This window comes from Echeneis naucrates, chromosome 3, assembly GCF_900963305.1.
Source record: "Echeneis naucrates chromosome 3, fEcheNa1.1, whole genome shotgun sequence".
Lineage (NCBI taxonomy): Eukaryota > Metazoa > Chordata > Actinopteri > Carangiformes > Echeneidae > Echeneis > Echeneis naucrates.
The window spans coordinates 15,649,073-15,674,671 of record NC_042513.1 but is presented as its reverse complement, the minus strand read 5'-3'; the positions used below and the strand labels follow the sequence as shown (position 1 = coordinate 15,674,671).

The 25,599-nt window shown below is 40.9% G+C and overlaps 1 protein-coding gene across 1 annotated transcript in view; it reads right to left on the bottom strand.

Moving 5' to 3' along the window:
• Positions 1 to 25,599, bottom strand: part of LOC115040786 (liprin-alpha-1-like) — a 50,059-nt gene that overhangs the window by 5,499 nt on the left and 18,961 nt on the right. Inside the window, exons 10-38 of the mRNA XM_029497816.1 lie at positions 24,775 to 24,858; positions 24,527 to 24,658; positions 24,293 to 24,355; positions 23,919 to 23,998; positions 23,668 to 23,818; positions 22,926 to 23,149; positions 22,594 to 22,825; positions 20,584 to 20,613; positions 19,567 to 19,691; positions 18,923 to 19,095; positions 18,709 to 18,802; positions 18,282 to 18,293; positions 17,058 to 17,139; positions 16,762 to 16,962; positions 16,363 to 16,425; positions 15,531 to 15,557; positions 14,302 to 14,498; positions 14,058 to 14,155; positions 13,787 to 13,962; positions 13,400 to 13,468; positions 13,135 to 13,255; positions 6,905 to 6,975; positions 6,749 to 6,822; positions 6,527 to 6,656; positions 5,003 to 5,113; positions 4,767 to 4,821; positions 3,448 to 3,558; positions 2,765 to 2,875; positions 298 to 408 (exon numbers count right to left, since the gene is read on the bottom strand). Coding sequence (XP_029353676.1) covers positions 298 to 408; positions 2,765 to 2,875; positions 3,448 to 3,558; positions 4,767 to 4,821; positions 5,003 to 5,113; positions 6,527 to 6,656; positions 6,749 to 6,822; positions 6,905 to 6,975; positions 13,135 to 13,255; positions 13,400 to 13,468; positions 13,787 to 13,962; positions 14,058 to 14,155; positions 14,302 to 14,498; positions 15,531 to 15,557; positions 16,363 to 16,425; positions 16,762 to 16,962; positions 17,058 to 17,139; positions 18,282 to 18,293; positions 18,709 to 18,802; positions 18,923 to 19,095; positions 19,567 to 19,691; positions 20,584 to 20,613; positions 22,594 to 22,825; positions 22,926 to 23,149; positions 23,668 to 23,818; positions 23,919 to 23,998; positions 24,293 to 24,355; positions 24,527 to 24,658; positions 24,775 to 24,858 — 3,208 coding nt within the window. The remainder of the gene's footprint in view (positions 1 to 297; positions 409 to 2,764; positions 2,876 to 3,447; positions 3,559 to 4,766; positions 4,822 to 5,002; positions 5,114 to 6,526; positions 6,657 to 6,748; positions 6,823 to 6,904; positions 6,976 to 13,134; positions 13,256 to 13,399; positions 13,469 to 13,786; positions 13,963 to 14,057; positions 14,156 to 14,301; positions 14,499 to 15,530; positions 15,558 to 16,362; positions 16,426 to 16,761; positions 16,963 to 17,057; positions 17,140 to 18,281; positions 18,294 to 18,708; positions 18,803 to 18,922; positions 19,096 to 19,566; positions 19,692 to 20,583; positions 20,614 to 22,593; positions 22,826 to 22,925; positions 23,150 to 23,667; positions 23,819 to 23,918; positions 23,999 to 24,292; positions 24,356 to 24,526; positions 24,659 to 24,774; positions 24,859 to 25,599) is intronic.

The following is a 25,599-nucleotide window of genomic DNA, read 5'->3' as shown; positions in this document are numbered from 1 at the left end:
AACCTTCCATGTGTGTTGGATTTTAGTTTATTCACCCTAAAACATTTAAAATATCAACATCACTCGTTTTGTGAGCTGCTATTTTGAACTTGTATAACTTTAAGCAGGCAGGGAGGTGTTTTCATATTGCAGTAATTAGATTTGCCTGTGACTTCACTGCAGCATATGTACAGTTCTGCTTAGTATTCAAGTTAAGATGAATTGTCGCATCATAAAACTACTGATATATAATCAGTATAGTCTTACAACCTGGTACACGTGTCCTACAACCCATAGAATCCATATCTGATCCAGTACCTTTTTGAGACTCGTGGAGCTGTAGTTTTTCTTGGTGGTCCCATCCCAGTGCGGATTTATCCTGCCTGTCCGTTTGGACGCCAAACTTACCCCCAAAGCCCTTCACATAGTCTGTAGAGACATGATACACATTGACAATCAATGTGATGTGATGATGGTGATAATAATTTTTTATACATCACTCTCTTAACAAAGTTGATAAGTCTTACCAAAAAAAAAAAAAAGAACTTGAGCAGGATGCAAGAGTCAAGATTATATTAAAACAGTGTAATGTGTCATTATACAAGAAGATCTGATAGTAAATAAGAGGCAACAATTACAATTGTAAAACAATTATTAGGAGTAAAACTATTATAAATAAAATATGTATAAAGGCATTACCGAACGATAATAAAAAAAATGTGGTTGAAGAAGGAATTTAAAGATTAATAAGACGAGCAGCAGACAGAGGATGATACCCGATTAAAGAGCATTACAACAATCAGGTAGAAGAAAAAAATACATCTGTAACTTCCTGTTAGTCAGTAAATGATAGTAGCAATCTGTTTTATGTCGTAAACAAAAACTCTGACCACAGACAAACTAATTTATCTCTATTACAAATCAGGATGTCACTGATTTGCCTGCAATGAAGACTGAGCAGGCATCCGTGGTTAATGCATTTCAATCCATCTCTTCACTCCACCATTGAAAGCAAATAAATAGAGCTGGAACGAGCCAGACACAATAATTGTTTAAATAAATAGAAATGATGTTTATATGCTGGTGGTTCTATAGTTAGGTTTTAAGGGCTGCCTTTAAAAACCTTTTGGGGGCATTTATACACCTTTCTTTGACAGTGTAGTAGAGAGGAAACAGAATGAAACGAGGAAGCCATCTCAGGATTTCCAATAAAATTAGATTTTAGTTGGTTTGCATTTGGCTGAAAGTTGGAAGATTCTCTCTGAGTTTAAATGGTTAAAACCAGTGAATTGTAACAAGGAGGTATTATTTTTTGCTGGTATTGTTAAAAGTTTCTTTAATAATTTTTCAACAGAAAAATGTTTTTAGGCATAACCACCCCAGCCACTAATTGTGTTAAGTTGCTATGTGTGTGCCAATTTGAAACAAGCTATCTTATCTCAGTAACAAACTTCCGCTTTACGTTTTCCAACTGCTTTATTACAATAGAGGTCACACCCCATCACCAAACCATATGACCCCTGTTGTCACAGCTCACGCCTCAATTCTTTAGGTGACCTTGCCTAAATCAACAGCGTGTATCAAGAGTCTGCTCTTGACCAAAAAGAGAGTAAAGTCAATTCCAGGTCAGTGCACATCAGACAAGAAGCTACAGGTAGAGCTGGAAACTCCAGACAAGGCAGGGCAGACTCAGGGGAGGCAGTGATTATGTGCTAAACACATAATAATAAAATGTAAAAAACTCTTAAAGAATTTTGATAATGTTATGGATAATGAGGATTTGGTACAATTAAAAACATATTTACATCAGCAAAAAAATTTAAATCAAGCAAATTAACATGAAAGTTGTGCTATGTCCTGACACTGAACATTACAGTCTTTCTTTGGCCAAAATCAAATCAAATGTATCAGATTAAGCACCAAATCATAAATTACATCAAATGCCTTGATGTAACTTTCTTATATGATAGCCCACTCACAGAGCAGGTCTAGACTCTTTAAGGAGTTGTTCAATGTCAGCCATCTTTTTTTTTTTTAGAAACTAAACTGGAGGAGATGGGTTAGGGTTAGCTGAAGAAGCATGAGGGCAGGATCTGCATACTCTACTTTATGGTCTTTTGTTCCGCTAAATGGGACCATAATTTAAAAAAATAGCATCATGCTGTATTAAAGAAGACTTTAAAAAGAAAGACTGAGACCACAAACTCATTAGGAAAATGCTTACCCAGCAAACAAGTCAAATGAGAAGTAGGGACATTTTTGCATTGACTTGAAGACAAAATGACTCTTTTTTGCAACCAGTGGAGTTGCCCCTGACTGCCTTTGAAGGTTGAAGGTTGAATGAAGGTTTACGGCTCTTTAGCATTGGCTTAATTTTTCACAAGCAAAATGTATGTTCACTTGTATAGACAGTCTATGGTTCAAACTAAGAAAATATTGCTTCCTTTACAGAATAAACTTGATGATGCACACAGTAACTGTCCACACTTGAGCATCAAAATATTTAAAGGCGGAACACAAACATAAATATCATTAATAAAACATATGGTAGATGAGCTCAGCGACACCAGCTAAACCTTTAAAAAAGGCTAAATAAAATCATTGATGTATTTTGTCCAGTTTCACCAAATTCTAGAGGCAGAGCTTAATCTGACCTTAGAGCTGATTAATTATCAAACTGTAATTATGGAGAATGATTCACAGAAACTCTGAAATTTTTCTTCATTACATCACCAGTATGTCACCTGTAATAAATGGGACTGTGTGTTTGCGTAATTGTACCGACCTTTCTGTGACTCGTGCCTCTCTGTTTTGCCCTGGTACTCAAAGCCCACAGCACTTTTGTCCACCTTGTCCGTCTCAACACCGAACTTGCCACCAAAGCCCTTGGTGTAATCTGCCAATGGGCAGAGGAATAGGAGGAAAATCAAAGTTAGATAGGAGGAAGTGGAGCAGGCACACAAGTCATTCATCAGTTCATTGTAAGTTTTATAGCAACGTTTATTCTCATTAATCATCTTACTAAAGTTTACATATAAACTGAGCCCCATGCTAATAGAAAGGGGATAAAAAATGAGCTGTAATTAAACTGATCCCTTCACAACAAATGGCCTGTTAGAAATAAGAAAAATGTATGTAAAAATGCAAAATGTATTAATATATTGCATCATCATCGTGTTTCATATTTTACAGGATTGTGTCATTTTAGACTGAGGAGAACAAACATCACATCACACAAGCAACTGAGGGCCAATATAAAGAAGAAGCCATTTTTGTGAGCTTTTAAAAAGCAGAAAAAAGCTGAGCAAAGAAGAGGACAAAAAGCAAAATAAGAGAAATTTTTCAGGACATGTGCGAAGCTGCGCTCAGTGACTCAGGCCAAGTCATTTGTGTGTGTGTGTGTGTGTGTGTGTGTGTGTGTCAGTGACCATCCGTTTTCCAGATGTCTCCAGCTTAAACCAGACAAACCTTTCTGGGACTCGTGTTTCTCGGTTTTGCCCTGGTAATCGAAGCCAACCGCGCTCTGGTCAACACGATCTGCCTGCACTCCGTATCGCCCCCCAAACCCAGAGGCGTAGTCTACACAGCAAAGCAGGGGAGGAGGGGGTGGGGTAAGGTTCAAAGGTCAGGGTGAAGCAGCAGGGCAGCAGTGGTCATGGAGCAGCCCAATTCCAAATACCCAAAAAATACTGACTGATACAAACCAGAAATCAGACTTATTCATCATCACTTGTTTTTAAATCAATTCCTTTAAAGAAATGTACTCAAGCCATGTCCCAGATCAAGATCTACATCCTTCAGAGGCTCCATTGCAAGTTAAGTGCATCATCAACCCTCTAACTAGACTGCCCCATTCAACAGGTGGATCCTTCCCCGTGCAACCTATCCCAAGATTCAATTTTTCGATTTTTTTTTTTTTAACAGTTAGACCATTTCAAGGGAAGCGATGTTCACACACACATTCATAAAGTGCTTTCTGTTACTCTACTCACAAAGCTCTAAAGTTCAGTATATTGCCCAAGTAACACGTTGATATGTAGAGTGGAGGAGCCAGGGATTGAACCACGACATTATAATCAGTCAGCCACTCTATACACACACTACGCACAGTCGGCTTAAAACATCAGAGTTTTGTTAAAAAGAATAAAGTTGCGTGTCGTCAAGATCTGTGAAAGACCAGACCTTTGTACACCAGATCCTTGAAAGGATGCACCTTCTGATTCGGGACAAAGCTGGTGTCTATGTTTTGTTCTGCACTGTTTCTAAATAGAGGCAACGCTGAGGAACTATTGGAATTGGGCAAATGTTCTGCACTGTATGCAAAGTACAAAAGATGATTCAAACTAAAAGGTGGAGACAGTATGGAATCATGGGAATGCAGCCTGAAAACACTAAAAGCTAAGAAGCTGGCATGGATGCCCAAATCACTGGAGTTACTTTTCATCACCTGAGTTTTTGGGTCTGATGTTGACACTCAGATTTCTGATTTCATCTGAGGATTTTTGTTTTTATAAGCTTGGACCCAAAACCTGAGACAAACTGAGCTGTGGGTTATAACGTGTCAGACAATAAAAGGAAAAATTGTTTAATTGGCTGACAAGTGGCGTGTCGATAGAGGAGGATCAGGCACTGACAGGTGCTCTAAATCTGAGAAATGCAGCCTGACAGGCCGTCCCAAGAACTATACGTATTTGACAAATTGACTTGTCTGTGCTGCGCTCTTGTAAGAGAAATCCGCCTCTGCACATGATGTGGGACAGTCAGAAGACAACCAGCTGTGACGTCACCTTTCTGCGAAGCATGTTTCTCTGTCTTCCCGGCATACTCAAAGCCAACAGCAGACTGCAACGACAAAAGAGGCAGTGACAGTTATTTAGCTAACTCTGCCCTGAGCATGCACATTCACCTCTATCAGTCACAACGAACCACAAAAACATAACCAAAAAAAACAAAACAAAACAAAAACCTATTAACTATACAATTAATATGTTTCTGGTTCATATCACGTGTGGACAGGAAGTACCTGGTCAACGCGGTCAGCCTGGACTCCAAACTTGCCTCCAAAGCCCTTGGATGTGTCAGTCTGAGAGCAATGTTTGGACAACTTGCTCTGGTAGTCGTGACCCACAGCAGACTGCAAGCAAAGAACAAGAAAAGGACATGAGAGAAAATCTGAGGGTGAAAAGAGCAGCTCAGCTGGAAACAGAGCAAGTGGTCCAAAATGTTGACATCTGACTAGTCACCCTGTAGTGACATCACACTGTAGTGTCAACAGAGCTTGAGCGTCACATTCATGCAGCAGTGAGCCCAGTGTCCAGAGAGGTGTGGATGGATGGAACCACTCACTGGAAAAAGATCACCAACACATGGAGCTGAGGTCCTTTGATCTTAGCTATGATTCTCAGATTCTCAAGTAAATCAGTTGGATGTGCCACCTCTTGTTCCTCTGATCCTGCTACACACGATACAGTGCGCTAAAAATTGGTGTTATAGGTCGATCTGTGGTTTGTGTTGGTGGCTCTGACTCATCCTTGCTCATTGAGGAAGATTCAGTCAACAACAAAGCTTCAGCCCAGTGTCACTGAAACCAGATTATTAAACTGAACTGAACTGATGATTGTAATAATGTGACAGATAAAGTACCAATAAATCGAGCACATGTTGGAGAGAACTGATCAGTTGTCAGCAGGGCTTAAAGTAAGAAAAATCCTGAGCCTGATTTTTTTTTCTGAGGGGGGTGGGGTTATCTAGAAATTAAAGATGATAATGTTAAATGTGAAATTTTATTCTGATTCCACATACAAAATAGGAAATAAATAACCAAAAGGCTTGTCGTCTCTGCCCCTCTCTTCTTCCACGTCTTCTAAGTCCTTTGTCTGTTGTTCGGACGGTTTCCCCTGGCTTCACAAACTTAACTCTCCATCTCCAACAGTGCCTTCAATGAAAACCATGCCCACTTGGATGCTGCGTTAACAAAAACCCTGAACCAAGACTTCTATGTCACAACTCGAAAATCTCCCACTTTCCGATATCATAGCGCTCTCGCTGCAGGTTAACTTGGGGGAGAATAAATAAGTTTGCCATATTTTCACTGTTTTCTGAACGCTAAAATATGTGCAGCAGCCATCTATATTTATGTTGGAAGCAGTAGTTTACGAGTTTGACAACTCCGCTCATTTTTCCCCAAGTTGTTTAGAATCCAGTGGCACCGAGACCGAGACCGACACCCGCCCTACCTCTGATTGGCCAGTGTTACTCATTGGTAGGCAAACTCAATTGGCTGCTCAAACCTGACAATATCCCAGATCAACATGTTGCTTTTTATTTATTTATTTTTAAATCACAGTCCAACGGCACTCGCTGGAGATCTGGCACGGTGCCGGAATACTTTAAGTCCTGTGTCAGTCACCAAAACCACCTGATAAGTTTCGAGGTCTTGGCATTCAGAATCTGATCCCTACAGATCTAGAAGAGGAAGGGACTGAATTTGTAGGTCAAACGAACCCTAGATGCTCTAGCTCAGTCTAACACCTGATTAGTGTCCCACCTTGTCCATGCGGTCCTGCTGCACTCCAAACTTCCCCCCATATCCGTGCGAGGCCTTGGGCATGGTTTCCAGTTCTTTTTGCTTCAGGCTAGTGTGCTCCGTCGACACCGTCTCACGCAACCGGTGGATGCTATACATGGGTAATGGAGTAAAGAAATGCAGTTATGTCATTTGCAGGCAATGCATTTATTAGTATCACCAAAAAATGATGTGCTCACTCACTCAATGTGCTCCTGGTGTCCTGAACCAACCACCGTCTTGGCCCCCCAACGCTGCTCCTTCTCTGACACATCATTCTGGAAAATGAGGGCAGGAAGTGGTAATGAAGAGAAGTTTATCTGTGAAGTGAGAAAGGAAGGAGGACGGAGGCATAGGTACCTCAAAGTCAGGGTCGGTCTCCCAGTCATCACCTCCGTCATCCACAGCTACCTTAACGGACTGTCCTGCCGCTGCTCTCCACATCGTCACTGTGCCTCTGCCACACGTTCTGAAACACAAGGAAAATAATGTCACATGGTCAAATGTTTTTGTTTTGTCTTTAAAGGGGGCATTTTTAATTCCACATAGACTTCAACACAATCTGACTTCTTTTTCAACCAATGGAGTCACCCTCTGATTGCCATTAGATAGAATGAAGGTTTAGGAGTGTCGAGTGTTGGCTTCACTTTACAGACTCTTTTTAGCACCAAAACACTTGGTGCCCTATAATTACAACAATCTTGATATCTTGTATACATGTATACATGTACAATGTATACATTTTGATTACTTGTGCAGCTCAAATAGTTATTAACAATCAGAAATGTTCATAATCCTCTAGCTTTATGTTATCTAGTTTTTGGTGTTTCATTTGTTTTCCACAGTTTTCTAACTTGTTACAGACTCAAGAAATAACCAATAAAATAACCATATTAATAAACCTAGATTAGGGCTGGGAGGTTATATCAGTTTATCAAATAAAATTAATACAAATTTTTAGAAAAACAACAAATCCGTTGTTTTTGGGGTTGAGATTGGGGTTATTTCAACCACCAGAATAATGCTAAAAAAAATGCATTCTTTAATATCATTAGTCATCCGATTTATACACCAATATATGCAAATATGTCTATCCTTATATAAAACATCTGGAAAATTATGTCTATTATTGGTTTAAAATTGTTGTGTAATGAAATATAATCGTATTAATAAATAGCTATTAAATTGCAATTGTGGATTGTTTTTCAGAAAAGAAAGTGTCCTCTCCACGATTAAGGGAAATAATTTCACTTTATTTCACATTTTTAGAGTTTAAGGCACACTTTCATGGTTATCACAATATCGCAAATCTCCACTGTTTTGTTTAAGTGAAGCAAAATTTTCGTTTTGTCCAATACCAAATAATGACAAACTTATATGCCATACAACTCTGAAAGAGTTATCATTCACTGCAATTAACTGTCGTGTCCACGCTATCCATGAACACATGCCATTATAGAAAACTCAAGAAACAAAAACAAAAATCAAGCTCAGACAACTAAAGCTTCACTCAACTTTGTGCTGAATATTAGAGAAATTGTTAGCAAAAGTAGCAGCATTTCATTTAAATCCCAAAATAATATATTTTCCTGTCAAACATGGCCACAGTCTCACTTCAGGTCACGTGTTTGTTGAAACTCAAAACCTAAATACATGCTGTTTATAGTTACTTAGCACAAAAAGAGTAATTGCTTGCATTTATCTGAACCACTTAAACACTAAATCAATGACTATTTTAGCAGAATGAGATTGGAAATATCAGCTCCTGTTGGTTAGGAACCATCTTTGGTGCTGAGTCACACTGACCTAAACTGAGAGAGAGATGTTGAGGAGCTAAAAGGCAGTGAGTGTGTGACTGTGGATGATCTCCAGTGATCTGACACGTAACACAAAAGGCCTCTGTGCTAATCCTAATTCCTGACATGGCAGAAATGTAAAGTGAGAGGCCTCAGACAGAAGTGGCTCCACTCTGCTCACCTCAGCAGCAGGAGGAGGCGGAAACGTCTTCAGAGCAGGAAGCAACAGCGTGTCCCAACTTTCATGTTAGTTACACGATATTTGGGGGGTGGGGGTGCTTCCACAACACAACCACACCCATCTGAGGGTCACAAGCAAACCCTGATACAACACATCTGTGTAGCAGGGCCTACGGAGGAGAGGTGGCCGGGCAGCAAGGAGCAGCTGGCTGGACTCACTAATCCACATCTATACACCTTCTGTCCGTGTGGGACTCCAGCTGGATGGCTAAGTTACCGTCGGCGTGTTGTGTTTTATCACAACCACGACAGGCCCCATGTGAACGTGTTAATATGACCAACACATGAAAACACAGTTAATGTGACAGCGCTGCGGAAACCGCTGTCTGGGAGCCGTGATGGAGGGACAGGGACGGACTCACACTATTTGGCCAGCAACCTGATAAAATGTGCTTCAATCAGCCTTAAACCGGGCGCAGCGGTTCGCTTTGGTATTTCCTGTTCCAGTTTTCCAGCGAGCTAGCTGGCTAAAGCTAACGTGCCTCCTGGAAGAACGGACCGACGTGCTCCCCCCTCTCCGCCGCTCAGGTGTCTACTCACCGTGAACCCCAAAAGAAGCGCCGGCCAGGCCTGAACTGGATCTCTGAGTCCCCCCGCTGGATGCAGTCCGCTCCCGGTTTGGGCTTTGATGGCCAACCTGGGACGGTGCTGGGATCTGCTGGGATCTGCTGCCTCTTTCTCTCTCTTCCGGCTCTCCCAGTGTCCCGTCTTCAGCCAGCACTGACGTCAGGGAGGGGCGGGGCGGCCACCATTTTTATACCGCTCAGAAAATGTTGAAGTTTGAAGGGAGACGCCTCGTTGATCAGATTAACTGCTTCTTCTTCTTCTTCTTTTTTTTTTATATCAATTTAAACATGTAGTCTGTAGCTGTGCAGGTGATTGAATGATTACATAAAAATCTGAACAAAAATGGCAGTTTTCACTCAATCAATTTATAGACCATACCATTTGGGGGAGGGGGAGCTTGTTGTGACATCACGAAGTTTCAGTAGTTCTGACAGCTCGTTTTAAGGGTCAGTTCCTGAACCCTTTCTCTGTGGACTGAGACCTTTGACACTCAGTTTTAATATAGAACCGGTACCTGATTTGTGGTTCAAGCCTCCAAACCTTTGAGAACTAACAACAAAAATGATTTATAAATAACTAAATTCTTAATTGGACTTGTCTGACAATAGTTTAGTTCATTTTATTTTCGCTTGCAAACCTTTTTTATTCAATGTAAAAAAATGTAAATATATATATATATATATATATATACACAATTTGAGTCACTGAAAATTACCATTTAGAAGAGATTGTCAGTAAAATGGTTACATTTGTGGGTTTTCTATTGCTTAGTTGCTTTTGAGCGTTTTCTTTTTTTGTATGCTTACCTGTTAATGTTTGACCCACACCAAGTCAAAAACACAAGCAATTAACAGGATACAATTTATCGAAGGCTACAGGCAGCACAACCGGTGAGCCCTTTAATTGACATTTTTCTTTACTGGAAACTTCTGGAGGATTACAGCAGCATGAAACAATACCTGACCTTTTATACCACTGCAGTCTGAGGCAGGTGATGTGCGCCCATTCCAGACATGTTAGGATTTTGGTCATCTGGTACTCAACAAGAAAAATTTTCCTAGTCTGAGGCAGCTAAAAAACACAGAGGGGAATCTTTCAGAAAAGCATCAGTCTTTTCTTCTGCAGTGGAAAATGAGTTTCAGTATTTTATTGAAAGTAAGCAATAAATAATACTGTGATAAAAATTGTTTATAAGTACTCAGACTGTACATCATTGTTACACGATCAAGAAAAATCCAACAAGACGAACAATGGAAATAAAACAGCAACATGATTTGCATTGTGCCTACAAGACTACATCAAAAACAGAAAAAAAAAAAAAAGTGTTTCTACTTGAAGCTTTAACTGAATGTAGTGTGGGGGGGGGGGGGGGGGGCAAAAGGATAACTCTTCGGTTCCTTCTCATTTGCAGTGAAAACTAAATGGGGGGGAACCTGTGTTGAGAGATGGGAATAAACTGCACACACAAGCGCTGCCACATCAGAGGAACAAACTTGGGTATAAAGTCTGAAGGTATAAACTGACCAAAGACAACATGGATGAGTAATAAATAGGAGCAGATGACAGAGGAGTTAAAAAAATAATAAGGCTTGATATGAAATCTTCGTATAAAGTGTTTCTTTTATAAAAAGGTTGTTGGGGTGGATCATGCTGCTTTCAGGGGTCATCTTGTCTCAGCAGGGATCGGCTGAGGCCTCAATGAAATTGGTCCATTAAAGGAACGTCCACACTCTTTACTCATCTGTAGGTTTGTAAACCTCCTGTATGAGTGAGTCTGTCTGTGTGTGTCTCCAGAGGTAAGGGAGGCTTCTTTTTGTTAAAGGGATAAACAGGGTGTGGGTCAGGTGGAGATATGTGCAGTTTCTGCATGCAAGGTCAACATGAGAACCTGAACCTGTTTTCACTTGCATCCAAACGTAGCCCTGTTTTCTTCCCTTAGTTTTTTTTTCTTTCTTTCTTTCTTTCTTTCTTTCTTTCTTTCTTTTTGCTATAGTTATATGGCTTTAATTCTTAAAATTCAAGAGTTTCATTTTGGTATCGTAGGTCTGGAAGAAAAAAAGAAGGGAAAGGAAATCAAACCGTGTTTCACACAATGTTTGTCGTCATCATCACCTGGCTTCGCCTGCAGGTGGTTTTCAAGGTGACAGACATCTCACAGTGTCGAAAAGTCTGTGACACAGTCTAACAACTCCAGCAATTTGTCTGATATTCACACATCCATTGACCTAAGAGCTGCATTTGCACACACACACACACACACACAAAAATCACATGTAATAGGCTACAAAAATTACAACAGTTAAAAAGGGCAAAAGATATGAATTAAGTTATATCACATATCAAAGTCACTTAAGCATAAATTCAATGATTAGAATTCAAATCAAAGGGAAGAAAAAAAAAAACATACATGTGGTCAATGGAATCAGGATTATAAAAAAGATTAGATAAAATGTCTGTTGGTAGAAATATACAAACTCCAGGTGCTTCAAACATTCTGTAACATACATCTGAGAGCTGAGCTTAACACAGTGGAGAAATGTCTATTCTTTTATAAAGTGGGTTGATTAAGGGAATAGGGGCAAAAAGAGGATTACATAGTAATTCTAAAATCAATTAAAAGTCCCATTGGTACATAAATATAACAAATAATAAATCTAGAACATTTCCTCTGGGGATACTGAAGTCCCAGAGTAAGGTCTTAACAGAACAAACATCTTTCTAGTGTCCTTGAAGCAATATCAGTTCATCATCCGGGTCTTGAATGCAGGGAACTCCCCTTCATCCTCGGACCAGCGGTTACCTATAGAAATAATGAGGATAAACTGAGACGGGGGGAAGAGAGGTGAGCGGACACAAGAAGGGGAAGCAGGGCAGAAGCCGAGGAGGAAGGGAGGGAGGAACAAAGGGGAGGAGAGGAGAGGCGTGACACGTGCGTTACTAGAGCAGAGGACCCCTTTGGAAGAAAGCTGCTGTCTAGTGAAGAGAAGCTCAGCTCTGTAGAGGAAACAAAAAAGTACGGGTGCATCTCAAAAAGAGAAGAAAAGAAAAAAAAAAAAAGTACATTTTTTTTCCCCCAATCATAAAGGTGACTTTCATATATTCTAGATTGATTAAATCAACATTAAAATTGTTTAACATTTTGGGTTTTTTTTTTCCCCAAAAGCCAACCATCTGTGTTAGGAAACAAGTCTTGAGGTGATTAGAAACACAGGAATTATTGCTGAAGGTAAACTGTTTAGGTTTTTTCCCCCCTGATAATACAAACAAAATCATAACGATACTCACTCTGAGATCAGAGTGAGAATTGATCCCAATGGCTCTGGCTTTTTCACTAGCAAAGATGGAGGATGAGACGTTGGGGTTTATTACAAAGGTCTAATTCTAACTTTAGGGAGGGAAAAAAAAACTAAACTATCACAAAGCAATTCAGAGTAAATACAAAAAACTACAACTACAAATATACATGGTCTTCTGGGGTTAACACAGGAAAAAGGCTTGGAATATGTAATTGTAGTTGTAATGAATCTAGAATATACGAAATTCCCACTTTTTTAATTAAATTTAAAATGAAGAAATGAAAACTAAACTTTTCCAAAACATACATTTTTTTGAGATGCATCTGTACGCAAGCTTCTCTTATGTAATCATTGATGATGTGTGTGAGCTTACCGTTGTGTTAACAAGAGTAGGTCCTGACTGTGGCAGTGTCCAACCTCTGTATAGACTGACTTCCTGTGTTTCCATGGCAGCAGAAATCACATGCAAAGACGTGCCGTTAGTCACAGCATCATAAACACACAGCAGAGCAGCAACGAAGAGAAGAACTCAGAGTTCATGAAAAGCGACTGTCAGACAAGGTGTTTTTGAGGAGGAAGCAGCCATGATAGAGCACGTCTTACACAAACACATGCACGCACTCTTTCCTCTGCTTACCGTCCATTGGGCTCCTCTTTGGCTGAGTGGAGGGAGATGCTGCGCTGTTGCTGCTGCTGGTCACTCTGAAGTTGGCAGGGAGTGTGTCTGATGCACCCAGGGACGCCCCTCTCATGTCTTTGGGCCTGAATTTTTTCCTCCACGACGGAGCTCGGCGGAAGTTCTTGTCATCATCCTTGGAAAAAGACAGTGAAGGAAGAGGGAGGTAGAGAGGTTGGGGCAGGAGAGAAGTGTGGGGATGAATAGAATTTATTTTCACACATAATTTGTCACCCACATGTGTTGATGCGTCGGGCTGCGTGTGGTGTGTGTTTGTCACCTCTTCCATTCTCCTGTCTGTGCCAATGGCAAGCAGACTGTTGTATTCACGCTCAAGAGTTGCTCTGGCCTAGAACAGAGAGCAACAAGAGCAGAAAAGACAAAGGCTGATGTTGAATTCAAAAGAGCCATTATACTTCTTTTTAAAAGTACTATAGCCTTTACAAGGTGATTACAAGGCAAGCGAACAAAAGTGTATCTGTAGCAAAATGTAAAAGGTAAACAGGTAAGAGAGGAGAAAGAAAGAAAGAAAGAAAAAAAGAGTGTAGGAGGTGAACTCAGGGTTCCCAGAATCAGCCTGTAGTCCTTTACTTTAGTGTGGGTCATTTTTGATTTTAGGTTGGAGATCTCTAGTAATCTAGTTCAGTCAGAGTTTGTGTGTGTGTACCTGTGTATTCTGCGTAGGGATCTGCAGCAGCAGGGCCAGGGTGTTGTGATCAAAGGTTTCGTCCAGGGCCAGCAGGGCTCCATGGACCCCACTCTCATAAAGGTTTCCACTGTACTCCTTCAGTCCAATGGCCTGAACCCAACTTACCACACGCTCGTTGCTCCACACCAGCACATCTGGAACACGATCAGAGCCAGAAATCCAGCTTAAACGCTGAACTCACATAAGAGGTATCATAGCGCTGCGTGATAGTGAGGAAGGGATTTGCCACCTTTAAGCTCCAGCTGAGTGTCTTCTCTTCTCCTCTCCAGCTCCTTCCTGTCATAGTTGAGCCTCCTCAAACACATCACTCCACACTGAAAGCTGTTCCTGTTGCAGACACACACACACAGACAAACAATTCTTTCTTTCTTGTCTTTTTGCACATTTTTCAGTTTGCGGTGACAGTGTAGAAAAAGAAGCATCAACGCATAGTCATTTATTAACAACAATTAAAACCTAAATATGGGTTTTACCTGTGGAAGCTGTCAACCATTTTAAGCTGTCCTCTAAGGTCCTTCTTGGTAAGGTGGTCAAGCATGCGGGCGTCCACCAGGGACTCCATAAAGTATGAACGGTACTGTGGAAGACCCAGACTTGGCAGCCACTCGTTACCAATCCACTCATGGTTCATGTCTCCATACGCAAGTGTCTGCAGGCAGAAAAGAGATACCTTAACAACAGCTTCTGAGATCATGCTGAAAAGAGGGAAAAGTGTCAATAAATGCAAGAAAAATTTTTTTGCTCCAGATTACTGAAAAAGATACTTTCTCATTTATTTCTGCAGGGGCCTTTGATGTGAAACCGTTGATTTGTGGCTTCATGATTGATGATTGATAAAGGTTACAATTGCAAATACTAACCTTCTGGATCTTAATGGGACTGTTTTATAGTGGCTTCTTTAAAAGGTAAACAAACTAGAGATTAGGTTTTAAAAGCCTTTATAGAGGCACTTCCAATTTAGTCAGTAAAAACATTTATAGATGGTTTGAACAGAGCGCAGATTGTCAGTTCTTCAAGGCTTCAGTGGTGCATTTACTGAATCGGAGGGAGGTCACAACTCATGCCAAAAATGTGACAGTTCTTGTTTTTCTGCAGTGCCGTGGGTGCAGATGTACTGCAGATGATGTAATAAAAATGCTATAACAACCCTGAAGAAAAGAAGGCAGGCAGTAACAACACATGGAGTGAGTGCAGCAACAGATAAGCTGCAACTCTTTTGTAGCAATGTTGACACACATAATGTTCACAAAGGCAAACGCTGTTTAGGGAAACGTAGCAAAAGCCGAGTGTTAACAACATTCACAGCTACAGTCAGGGCATTGTTTAGGGCATTAAATGATTACTTTTTAAATAATGTTTGAACTGCTCCAGCAAAGGGAGTGTCTACTTTCATGTGTTATCAGTATGTGTGGACTAACCTGTTTTCTGCCATTTACTCTGGTATTGGGAATTGACATTCCAGCTGTAGTTTGTATTTAATCAGAATTAATTGGAATCGGAATTGCCAAATAAACCAGAATCAAACCAATTTAGCAAATTTCATCAAACAACCAATGTGATAATTGTGAGAGAAACTTCAGTGAAGAGTGGAAATACAAGCAGAGAGAAAAATTGGATAGCTTGTTTTAGATGGAATAAACTGATGTTAAGAGCAGCAGAATAAGATGAGCATAAGTGGGGTTTTTGGGGAACGTGTGCAAACCTGGGCCCAGCTACCCTCGTCATCCTCCTGGTGTTAGCATAGTTAGAGTGAACATGGTGAAGAGAAGACAGACGGTGAGTTAGTGATGCAGCAGTGCCTGGGTTAGAGTAGCTTCATGTGCAAAATATCATTCACAGTAACAGAACAACACATTACTGGTGAAGAAGCACATTAGCAAAAAGGGAAAAACTGTGTCAGAGGAGTGGACAATATGACTATTTCATAATGGTTTTAGATCTCTGTAAAAAATTATACAGAAACCTTGTTGATGTCAGTTTACTGAAAAAATAAAGCACATCTGCACATTATCATAATAGGGTATTAATCAAGATAATCCATCTAGGTATAAAATCTCAGTGACAAATTCGTACTGTTTAGTAGTTAATATCACCATACTGTCCAAACCCAGTATGTCACACTGTTCTAGATAACTCATATTAAAGAAAGTCTTTCATGCGTTGTATCTGTTATTCATAACAGGGTCCTTACTTATGATTTGGTCTGTTATCAGCAAATGCAAACTAAAGAAACTAAAGAAACTACATCAACTATAAACCATAAACACACAGAGACACACCACAATAGCTACTGTAAACAGTCACATACATTACAGAAGTTCTAGAGGAAGAGACCAGAAACCTGCTAATACCAACTAGGAAAAACTGCATAACAGCAGAAAGAAAGAAGCTTTTTCCAAGTTGCCCTGAGCCAGAAAACGATTCAATACTTTAGATAATGGAGTGATGAGGTCAAAGGTTAACTAGCTGTCCTGAGGGCAATTTGGAATGAGCCTCTGCAGACACTCGTGTCAAGCCAGTCGGGACAGACTAACCGTTGGAGGAGTGGCAGCCAAACTCTCCATTTCTTCATGTGTGACCCAAACATTTCCTGTGGTCTGATCATGTGACATACACCCCCAATCAGAAGTGAGAAGCGTGCACAAGAGGGAGAGGCAATAATAGATGGAGGAGATGGAGAGAAAAAGAATTTTTCATTTATTGTTAGCAAAAGATTGAAGCAGAATTCTGAAGTAGTTTGACCCTTTCATTAGTGCATGTTATGTACTGAAGTAGTTAAAATGTTAATGCAATGAAAGTAATGCTCAGACAGTTGAGTAGAATGTGAAATAAGGCATCATCAAGACCTGTATTAAAGAGAAAAACAGCTCTCTCTGAGTGTCTCCTGTGTGTGTGTGTTTGTCCATCTACATATTAACCCAACAGATAAATACCGTTCTTGATGTAGGCGGGGCAGAGGGGCTGGTTAGAGACATTATTTCCTGGATGGCCAGGCGGAGCTTCAAACGGTGTAACGGGTTACTGATTCCAATCTCCCTTTGAATCTCTGTGTCCGAAAGTGCTGACATGATGGCTCCACTCTTCACGTTGGCGCGGCATGCAGCCACATACCAGGCTGGCATGCCCACCCACAGCTGTTTAGAGTACAGATTGTACAGTAAGTCAAACCTTGATAAATGGAATTTCATTAATATGAGCAGTCTTCACATCAGCTGTGTCTGTGTCATACCTCCAACCAAACCACAACAGTTGGTCCGTCCCACTGAGCGAAGGGCAGGCCCTGTCTGCGGGCCTCCTCCAGTAACTCATGCCTGAGACAAAATATATATACATGTAACAGTTCACATCCCCAAAAACCCAAACAGAAACCACACACCAAAATCCTCAGAAGCAGCCATAAACTCCCAAATATGCACTTGATCAAATTCACAAACTGTAAGACGTTGACTGACATGCACACTCAAGACCGAGAGCAGGAGTTTGAGAGAAAACAGAGATGAAACCCAGGAAGACTCAGAGACTAACTCATCTGGAAAAACCCTTAAGAGAATGTATCAAGCAAACTCCAGCCAATGAAGACCATAAGTGTTGTGAAAAGCTCCTTTGACTTTTTCAAGTCTGAACTCCCCAGGCTCAACCAGATGGGTGTTTTGTTAAACCTCTGGGAGGTGAGTTTGAGTTCACAGCCAGGGCTTCAGGGCTGAGGGACTTTGGTCAGTTAAGTTTTCTCCCAGAACCAGTGCTTTGAGAGTACACTTACAGTCCACTTAGTATGGATGCATTCCTCTACAACTGCAGGCGCTAGAACATGCACAGAGGGGAGGACGGAGAGACTCTTGCAGTAGCTCTCTAAATTTTGCTTGTTCATTTCATGCACATTCATTGGGTGGAGGCAGCTCCTGATTCAGGTTCTTCTAAAGCTCCCTCAAGTTAACTTAAATGGACACAAATCTCAACCAATGTTGAAAATACACCACTAGATGGGGCTGTGTGACATGGCACATATAAACCCATCTCTCTTTGTCAGATGTGCCTTACAAAAAGACTACCAGATGTTTAAACGCAAGTTCTTGTTATTACTTCTAATTGTACTATGTCAACAACAACAAATTTGTGATTCTGCTGAACAGTACAGTCTGAGTTTTTCAAGCTCAAGTCAACTATTCTGCTGAATTCTTCCATTAACAATCCGTCCAGTAGTTGTAAGTGCACGACTTCATGCTCCAGTAGGAAAAACTGCAAGAGGAAAATTTGTCACTCACTAAAAATCTGCACACACACATTCCTGTTAGTTAAGCTCCTCTGTGGAAAGCAGGGTAAAGAGCAGTGTGGAAAAGCCATCAGAAAGTCAGAGGGGCATTTGTTTGGGGTCCTTGGTTATTGATGAGGTCAACATGAAGCTGAGTGACGGAAGAAGATAAAGGCAAAGCAAAAACAACATGAACCAACTTACCCTGTCTTTGGGCTACACGTAGAATGAGAGGGGGATGATAAAAAAAAAAACAAGGATGGCAAAATATAAAAAGAAAGAATGAATTGATGCCAATTTTTAAAGCTCTAACAACATTTTTGGTTTGATATGTTTTACAAAATTAAGAATGATGGAAAAAACATAAAATCCCTGTGGGAGAGGAGGGAAATGGAAATTACTGAGTTTGGAACAAAGGGAGGATGAGCTGAGAGGCGTGAGCGTGAGCCAGGTGATAGCAAGGGAGCATGTGAGGGGCTGAACCACAGCAGCAGCAATATCATCAACACTGAACTGTACTGATTCTATAGGCATCCTGAATAGTAGGTTGTCACCTCGTCATGTTTAAATATGACTTGACATCCACATTCATAGTAAAAACACAGTTGAGGAGCTGTGAAAGGACACATACTTCTTTTGCAGCTTCCGGTTCTTGTCTGCAGGGCCCCCCAGGGTGCTCATTCCCAAGCTATCCTTAGGCGAGCTCTCTGCCTCAGGAGTCCCAGCTAGGAACAGAAACAAACACCTTGTCTAGTTCTGATATGACCTGATACAGCCATACTGCACATATGACATTTGCATAAATGGGCTGTAGATGAACCACATGCTCGGCCCAGTGTACCGACCTTGGCTGGGGGAGTCCTTGCCAGGAAGGCTTGTTCTTCCCTTCTCCTTCTTTCCAAAGAGACGCCCAATGGATGACTTGATACTCTTCTTCTTGGCTGCTTTGTTGAGGGAGTCTTGGCTGCTGTTGCTGCTGCTGGGGTTACTTCCCTGGCCATCCTGCAGACCAGCTAGACTGTGGGGCCAATGGGTGAGTGATTAGATGGAGAGAGAAGAATTAAATGACGGACACAAGACAAAGTAAAAGCACATTTCACTCTGCTATTCATCACACTGGCTACACATGTTTGACAGGTTTAAGTCTGTAATTAGAGACTTCTGAGCCTGCACCATCTACTTGAACTCAATCATTCATTCTATTCTGCTTCTCAGTCACTATGTTTCTCCATGAATATGTTGTATCATCACCATCCCTGTAAACAAAAAGCTCCTGAAATCTAAAAGAGCAGGGCCATCCCTCTGTCTTTTGACCTTAATCTCTTCAAAGAGAACCTCCTCTCATTAAACCCTTACCCTGTAACACCTTAACACTAAAAGAAACACTATGCACTCTCTTACATTGTTACATGACTTCTTGCACTATAGATGTAGGAGTTAACACCTAACCAAGGGCCTTCTACTGCAATGTAACAGGTGCGGGTCTTACCCTCGAATGTCTCTTATGTCTTCGTGGCTGGCGGCATGTCCTGCATCTCTGTTTAGACGCATGGAGCGTGGAGTGGTGGGGGGTGAAGTCTCACATCGGATGGTGGCCTTGTCATCCTGTGCAGACTGCAAAACAGTGGGAGAGACAAGTCAGTGATGTGTTTCTTCTTTTTCAGTCCAGAAAAGAAAAAGAAACTGAGAACAAACACCACCAGCTGTGAAATAAACACTATATATTTTTATGCTACAAGCAGCTACACAAATGGCATCTGACCAGTCCATACATATTATATATTACATTTTATATCAAAATTATCGCTCATGTATATAGCAGGAGTTAAAAGAGCAGTTTTCAGAGACAAATCAGATTCAGACACCAGTTTTTTATGTCAGCAGGCAGTGCTATTTAGGTGGTTCATTTCTGACCCATGACCCACAGCCTCTCTAAACTTTTAAGGACAGTATAATTTAAACTGAGAAACTTAAGATGATCCTATGCTTTGGGAATAACTGTATGTGGCACTCATACCATTCATTCCAAGACATACATATCTACAGGATCCACATTAAAAAACAATTTAGTTTGGTCATATTACAAATACATTTCATGGCTAATAACCTGCACCTGGAGATGATATTTCTGAATGGATAAAGTATAATTTTCCCAATTCATGAAGACGAAGCAGATTTATGTCTGCCAAACTCTTACTTGATATGATGAAAAAAAGGATCCAATGGAAAACACCTCAATTAACAGTGTGAATCAAGTCAATAAATTCCAGTTACTTTAAAATTTACTTTAAAGCTCATGACCTGCTCGTAACAATGTGTCATTTCTGTGATGAGCATTGAGATTTATCTGTGGTAACTCTTCCAAACATTGTCCTCCCCCCCCAAAAAAAAAAAATTAATTGGACTACAGATATGAACAGCATATTGTAGATGACACTCAGGCTTGGGAATGAAAGGAGCGTCAGTAATGCACAAGTAGCCCCAAACTGTAGTACTCTAAGTTTACCTTCCTGCGGTGCTTGCGCAGGTCACTAGGCTGAAGCGTGGCAAAAAAGGAGAGAGGAGAGAGGCAGTTAGTGAGATGCATAATAGAATAGCAGTGAAACCAAGCCATGCACAGACACACACAGCAGGAAAATAACAACAAGATATATATACAGTCCTGTAAGTTTAATGGTATAACGAAGACATGCAAATGATGGGAAAATAAAGTCAGAAGGAGCACCACCCGATCCAAGCAGGAGACACTGCAAAACAACTGCACTGGAGTTTGGGTCAAGGCCAAGACGAATGGGTACAGCCCAGTTAAAGAAAACTCAGGAAATCAGATATCCTGACTTTTCTAGTAGCATTACTCTTTCAGTTGAGATAAATAATCTACCAAAGAACAGATTGACACTACACTGTTCTTATCTTGAGCTGTGTGAAACCCGACATCATAAAGCAGAACTGCTATTGTCACTTTTTCCACTGTGTACCTTATAACTTGGAGGATTTTTCCCCCATGCGGCATTCCTCACAGGCCTGACATTAGCAGAGCAAATAAACCATTGCTGTGCCACATTTCTATTGGAGTTTATTCTGCCCCCCCACTTTCCCAGGGGGGAAAAATACCAAATCACTCATTTCCTTTCCTCAACTGATACAGTGAAGCAATGAAAAAAAAAGAGAGAGAGAGAGTGAGCTATAAAAGGGAAACAGGAAGAGGAAATTGAGTGGGCGATAAATTAATGTAATAGTCAAAAATGTCCTTCTCTTTCTTCATATTTTGGAACGAAATCATCTAACTAATTTTGCTGATGCTTAAAGGCCGGAATTATGATGAAGCTGACTTAGAGGAAAGTTGTTTGTCAGGTATTTGCACTCCTTTCATAGCTGTAGTATTCTTCTCTTTAAAGGACAGAACAAATCTGGTTACTGCTTAAAATCCTACAAAAGAAAGTTAACAATTCCTTAAAGGACTGACTGATGACTAGTAATGCCAGCTACAGTGTTAACAGGAAAACCAGTGGCCCAGAGAATCAAAATTTCCACCCAAGGCCATTGTTATTTATTTATTTATTTTAACACTGTTGTGTTTTTCTGGTGTTAGTTTTAGAAATAAAAGGGAAGAGTGGACCTTTCAACACATTGAGGATCAGGCTTTCCTGACCTCACCTATCTTTTTTTTTTTTGAGTATTTCTCAACTCCATACCAAGTATAAATGACGTCATGCTTAAATGTCTTAGGCTCATCTTTCTACCCTTACAACTGACAAGGGGACAATAAAGTCTAGTCCAGAACACCGTACCGCACATTTAAAAACACCCTCTGACCAAATTTAATGTGTGCCTCAAAAATGGTTTTGAAAAAACAAAGCATCAGCTCTAGCCAGACCATTGTGGAGAAATAACACCATACACAGAGGGGAAAAGAGGATAATTAATTTGATTAAATTATATATTATGAAGAATATTGCATTTTGTTATTAGTTTCATACTTAAGGTTGCCTATATGGATATGTCTTTACCATTATTGTCAGGGAAAATATTTTTATTTTAAAATGACAAAAGAAATGGAACAAAGAGGAACAGGCAGACCGTACCCACACAAGGAGGGAAGGAAGGTGTGGGCAGACAGGTACCTGGAAGTAGGGTGCATAGCTAAAGGCTTGGGGAGGGGCACTGAAGCCAGATGCACCATAGGGTAGGTAAGTTAGGGTCTGCTGGGAGAGGGAGCTCTGGATGATGTAGGGATCATAGCAATACTGCTACAGGCAGGGGGGCAGTTATATATACACATGGTTACATAATGCTGGACATACAAAGAAAATAATAGTACATGTATCACAATGATGGTATCTTATCTGATGGCATTAAAAAATATCCAAATAGGTAAACAAATCAAAACACCACAATGATAATAATTTTAACTATAATTCTTGTGTGACTAGGGGAATGACTAAGGGATGTTAAGGTTAACGTGCTTCAATCAGTTGCATTATTCTGGCTGGGAAATAATAAAAGGATGTGTTACCAAGGTCATAACACCCATGCGGTCCAGCTCTCTGTTGGGACTGCGAGGAATGCGTCTGGGGGTGGAGTGACCAGAGCCCGGGGGAGAACCGCCCTGTGAGGAGCCTGCACATAACGATGGAGGGATGGAGCTCATTGAGCGGAAACGTCCACCCAAGCTGTCGCCGCTGCCCACCCGGCACTCAATCTCCTCTGCCCGGATAGCTGTGCTCTCCTTCTCTTCTTGGATCATTCTACAGGGAAAAATCATTAATGCAACAAAAGTATACGTGTTTAAATAAAGCAGTGAAACTGCTGCTGGGCTTGGTCTGATAGCTGTGTGGGCACTAGTACCGAATTTCATTGTTGATAGCATCCAGCTGTTCCTGAAGCATCAAGGCAAGGGTCTGTGCATCTGCCTGGCCACCAGGGGACAGCAAGTCCACTGAGCTGAAAATTGTCTCTCGATCCTCCTCCAGGTCTGAGGCATCCATGTCACTCTCAAAGGCCTGAGCCACATTGGCTATCACATTAGCTTGCTGCATACGCTCCCACTCCTGCTCATTTAAAGTCTGCACCTAATTAACACAACAACGGGGAATGGACAGATGATGAAGGGAGATAGTGGTACCCAGAAAAAGAAGGTAATGGAGGTGAGAGGAAGATAAACGGTTAGTTGGATACTTAATGCACTGCACAGACCCCCCCCCCCCCCCCCCCCCCAAAAAAAAAAGGTCACTGCTCTCTCCACCGTACTGACTTACATGTCGCTGATGTCCAGAAAGGAGGCAAAGATAAATGGAGAAGAGAATGATCAGAAAGAAGTCAGACATTAGATGGAAATGAAACAGGGAAACAGGAAGAATGAAGGAGAACAGCATCCAGCAAAAAAAAAAAAATAAATAATGAAAAAATAAGATAAATAAATAAAAAAGAACTCTCAGTTAAATAAGATAAATATTACCTTCATGTCCTCAAAGTGAGAACTTAAAGGTCTAAAGTTCTAATTTGGTTAGATTATGCCAGTTATTGATCAAGCGCGCTCATAAATCACAAGAGGGTGTTGTACATCTTAAATACACGGTTTGGACCTCACCTTGGATGGCTCATCCCGGAGTGCTGCCATTCGTCCCTTCTGAGGTCGCCTTAACACAAGAGCACTGCCGTAATGGTCTGAGTTACTGTCTATCATTGACGAGGCCGACACTGGATATCTGAAATCAGGAGTGCTGCCCAGCTGAGAGCGCCTTTGAAGACATACAAAGTGATGTACAGAGTGAAGCAATCAGAAAGGTTCTGAGAAGTTAGAGGGTTAAAGTGTGAGCTCTACCAGTTAAAACATCTTACCCATGCAGTAAGGAGTTGCTCCTGCTCCGACCCTGTTCATTCTCAGCCCTCATTGTCTCAATCTGGATCAGGAGTTGCTCCTATAGATGAGGACATTAAGATACCTTAGTCATTTAATACAAAAACAATAACTGTGCCCAAATTCAGAGTCTCATCCTTTGGATGCTACAGTTTTTTGGACACAACTAATGTGTGTGCTATAGTAATGTCCAGAAGGAAAGAGAAACAATGCAAGTATTTAAATTAATAATAATAATGAGAAAAGTTATATTAATGCTATTAATACTAGTATTACTACAACTAACAATAATATTAACAGTAAAATAATAATGGAAACCTAAATAAAGACAAAACAGACGTAAAAACTGAATCACCTTTTCGTGGTGAGACTCCTCGATCAACTTCTTTGTGTGGTCCAGTTCTCTTATCAGGGCATTCTGAACACAAACACACAGAAGCTGACATGCTGTAAACACAGAACTAACCATGCCCCATGACGTATGATGCCATGGGATACACATACTGTAGGAACAATAAAGACAGTGTCCTCAAGGTTGTTTCCCTCCTTGCTTCCTAAAATCCTCTTTGCATGGTTCTCTGTGAATCACCTTATCCTCCAGTGCAGACATCCTCTCTTTGAGGTGCAGTTGGAGTCTCTCATTGGACTCTGACAAGAGTTTGTCCACTGTCTCAGACAGGCGCTTGTTGTGCTCTTCATTCATCTTCTCCCGCTGCCGTGCCTATACAAAAAGAGCACCAGCATTATAAAAAACAAGCACCTGTCTCTACAGCAATAAAATTGAGAGCAGCCAGCCCATTGTGACTAGCTGATTTCCACTCTTTCCCTTTTTCTCACCCTGAGCAGTTCCTGATTTTTCTCCTCCAGCTGTGTTTGCAGCTGCCTCAGTCTCTCCTCCACATTGCCATGCCGTTCTTCTGCCTGAAGATAAGGTAACAATGACATAAAAGTCTTTATCTTAAATGTACTAAGGTAGCCAGAATCTCAGTATATTCTCTCCTCCTCAAGCTAATGAGCCCGAATCTAAAGCTGGACTTTGATCTCCCTGTAACAGTGTTTGGTCATCCATCCTTGAGGTGGACCTTGCTCAGAAAAGACCTCGGCAAGCCAGATTTTGCTAAAGACCCTCAAACATATATGTAAATACATATGATATCTATATAATTTTATTATGGAACTGTGCACAAGCTACAGGAAAGGAGAGCAAAACCATCAAAGGGACCAAGGTAACAACAGCAGCCAATATTTCACAGAAAACAAGGAAACTCCTAGAGAGAGACAACAGTCAGATTTGTGGAGAAATATAGTCAGTGTATGCAACAGATACCACCAGTCTATTCGCTGGTCTTTATGCAAAAACTGATGGAGTGGTAAACGTGTCTCTGCCACACATCCTGGTCCAATTTTCTCGTAGCCCTAGTGGGCAGGGTCTCCTTAAGCCAGATGGAACTTCCTGTTTGTGTTAGACACCAAACATTTAGGGTTTTCTGTGTTTGAAAAAAGGGAGTGGTGCAGGTGTGAAGTACCGATTAACATAGCTCAACAGTGTACGAAGCACAACTATAAGCAGACTAAGAAGGCTGGCCACCTGGTCATGCTTCATCATAAACTACAACATTTTGACATGTCGAGAATCACTGCACTTAACCAGGCACTTTTTAT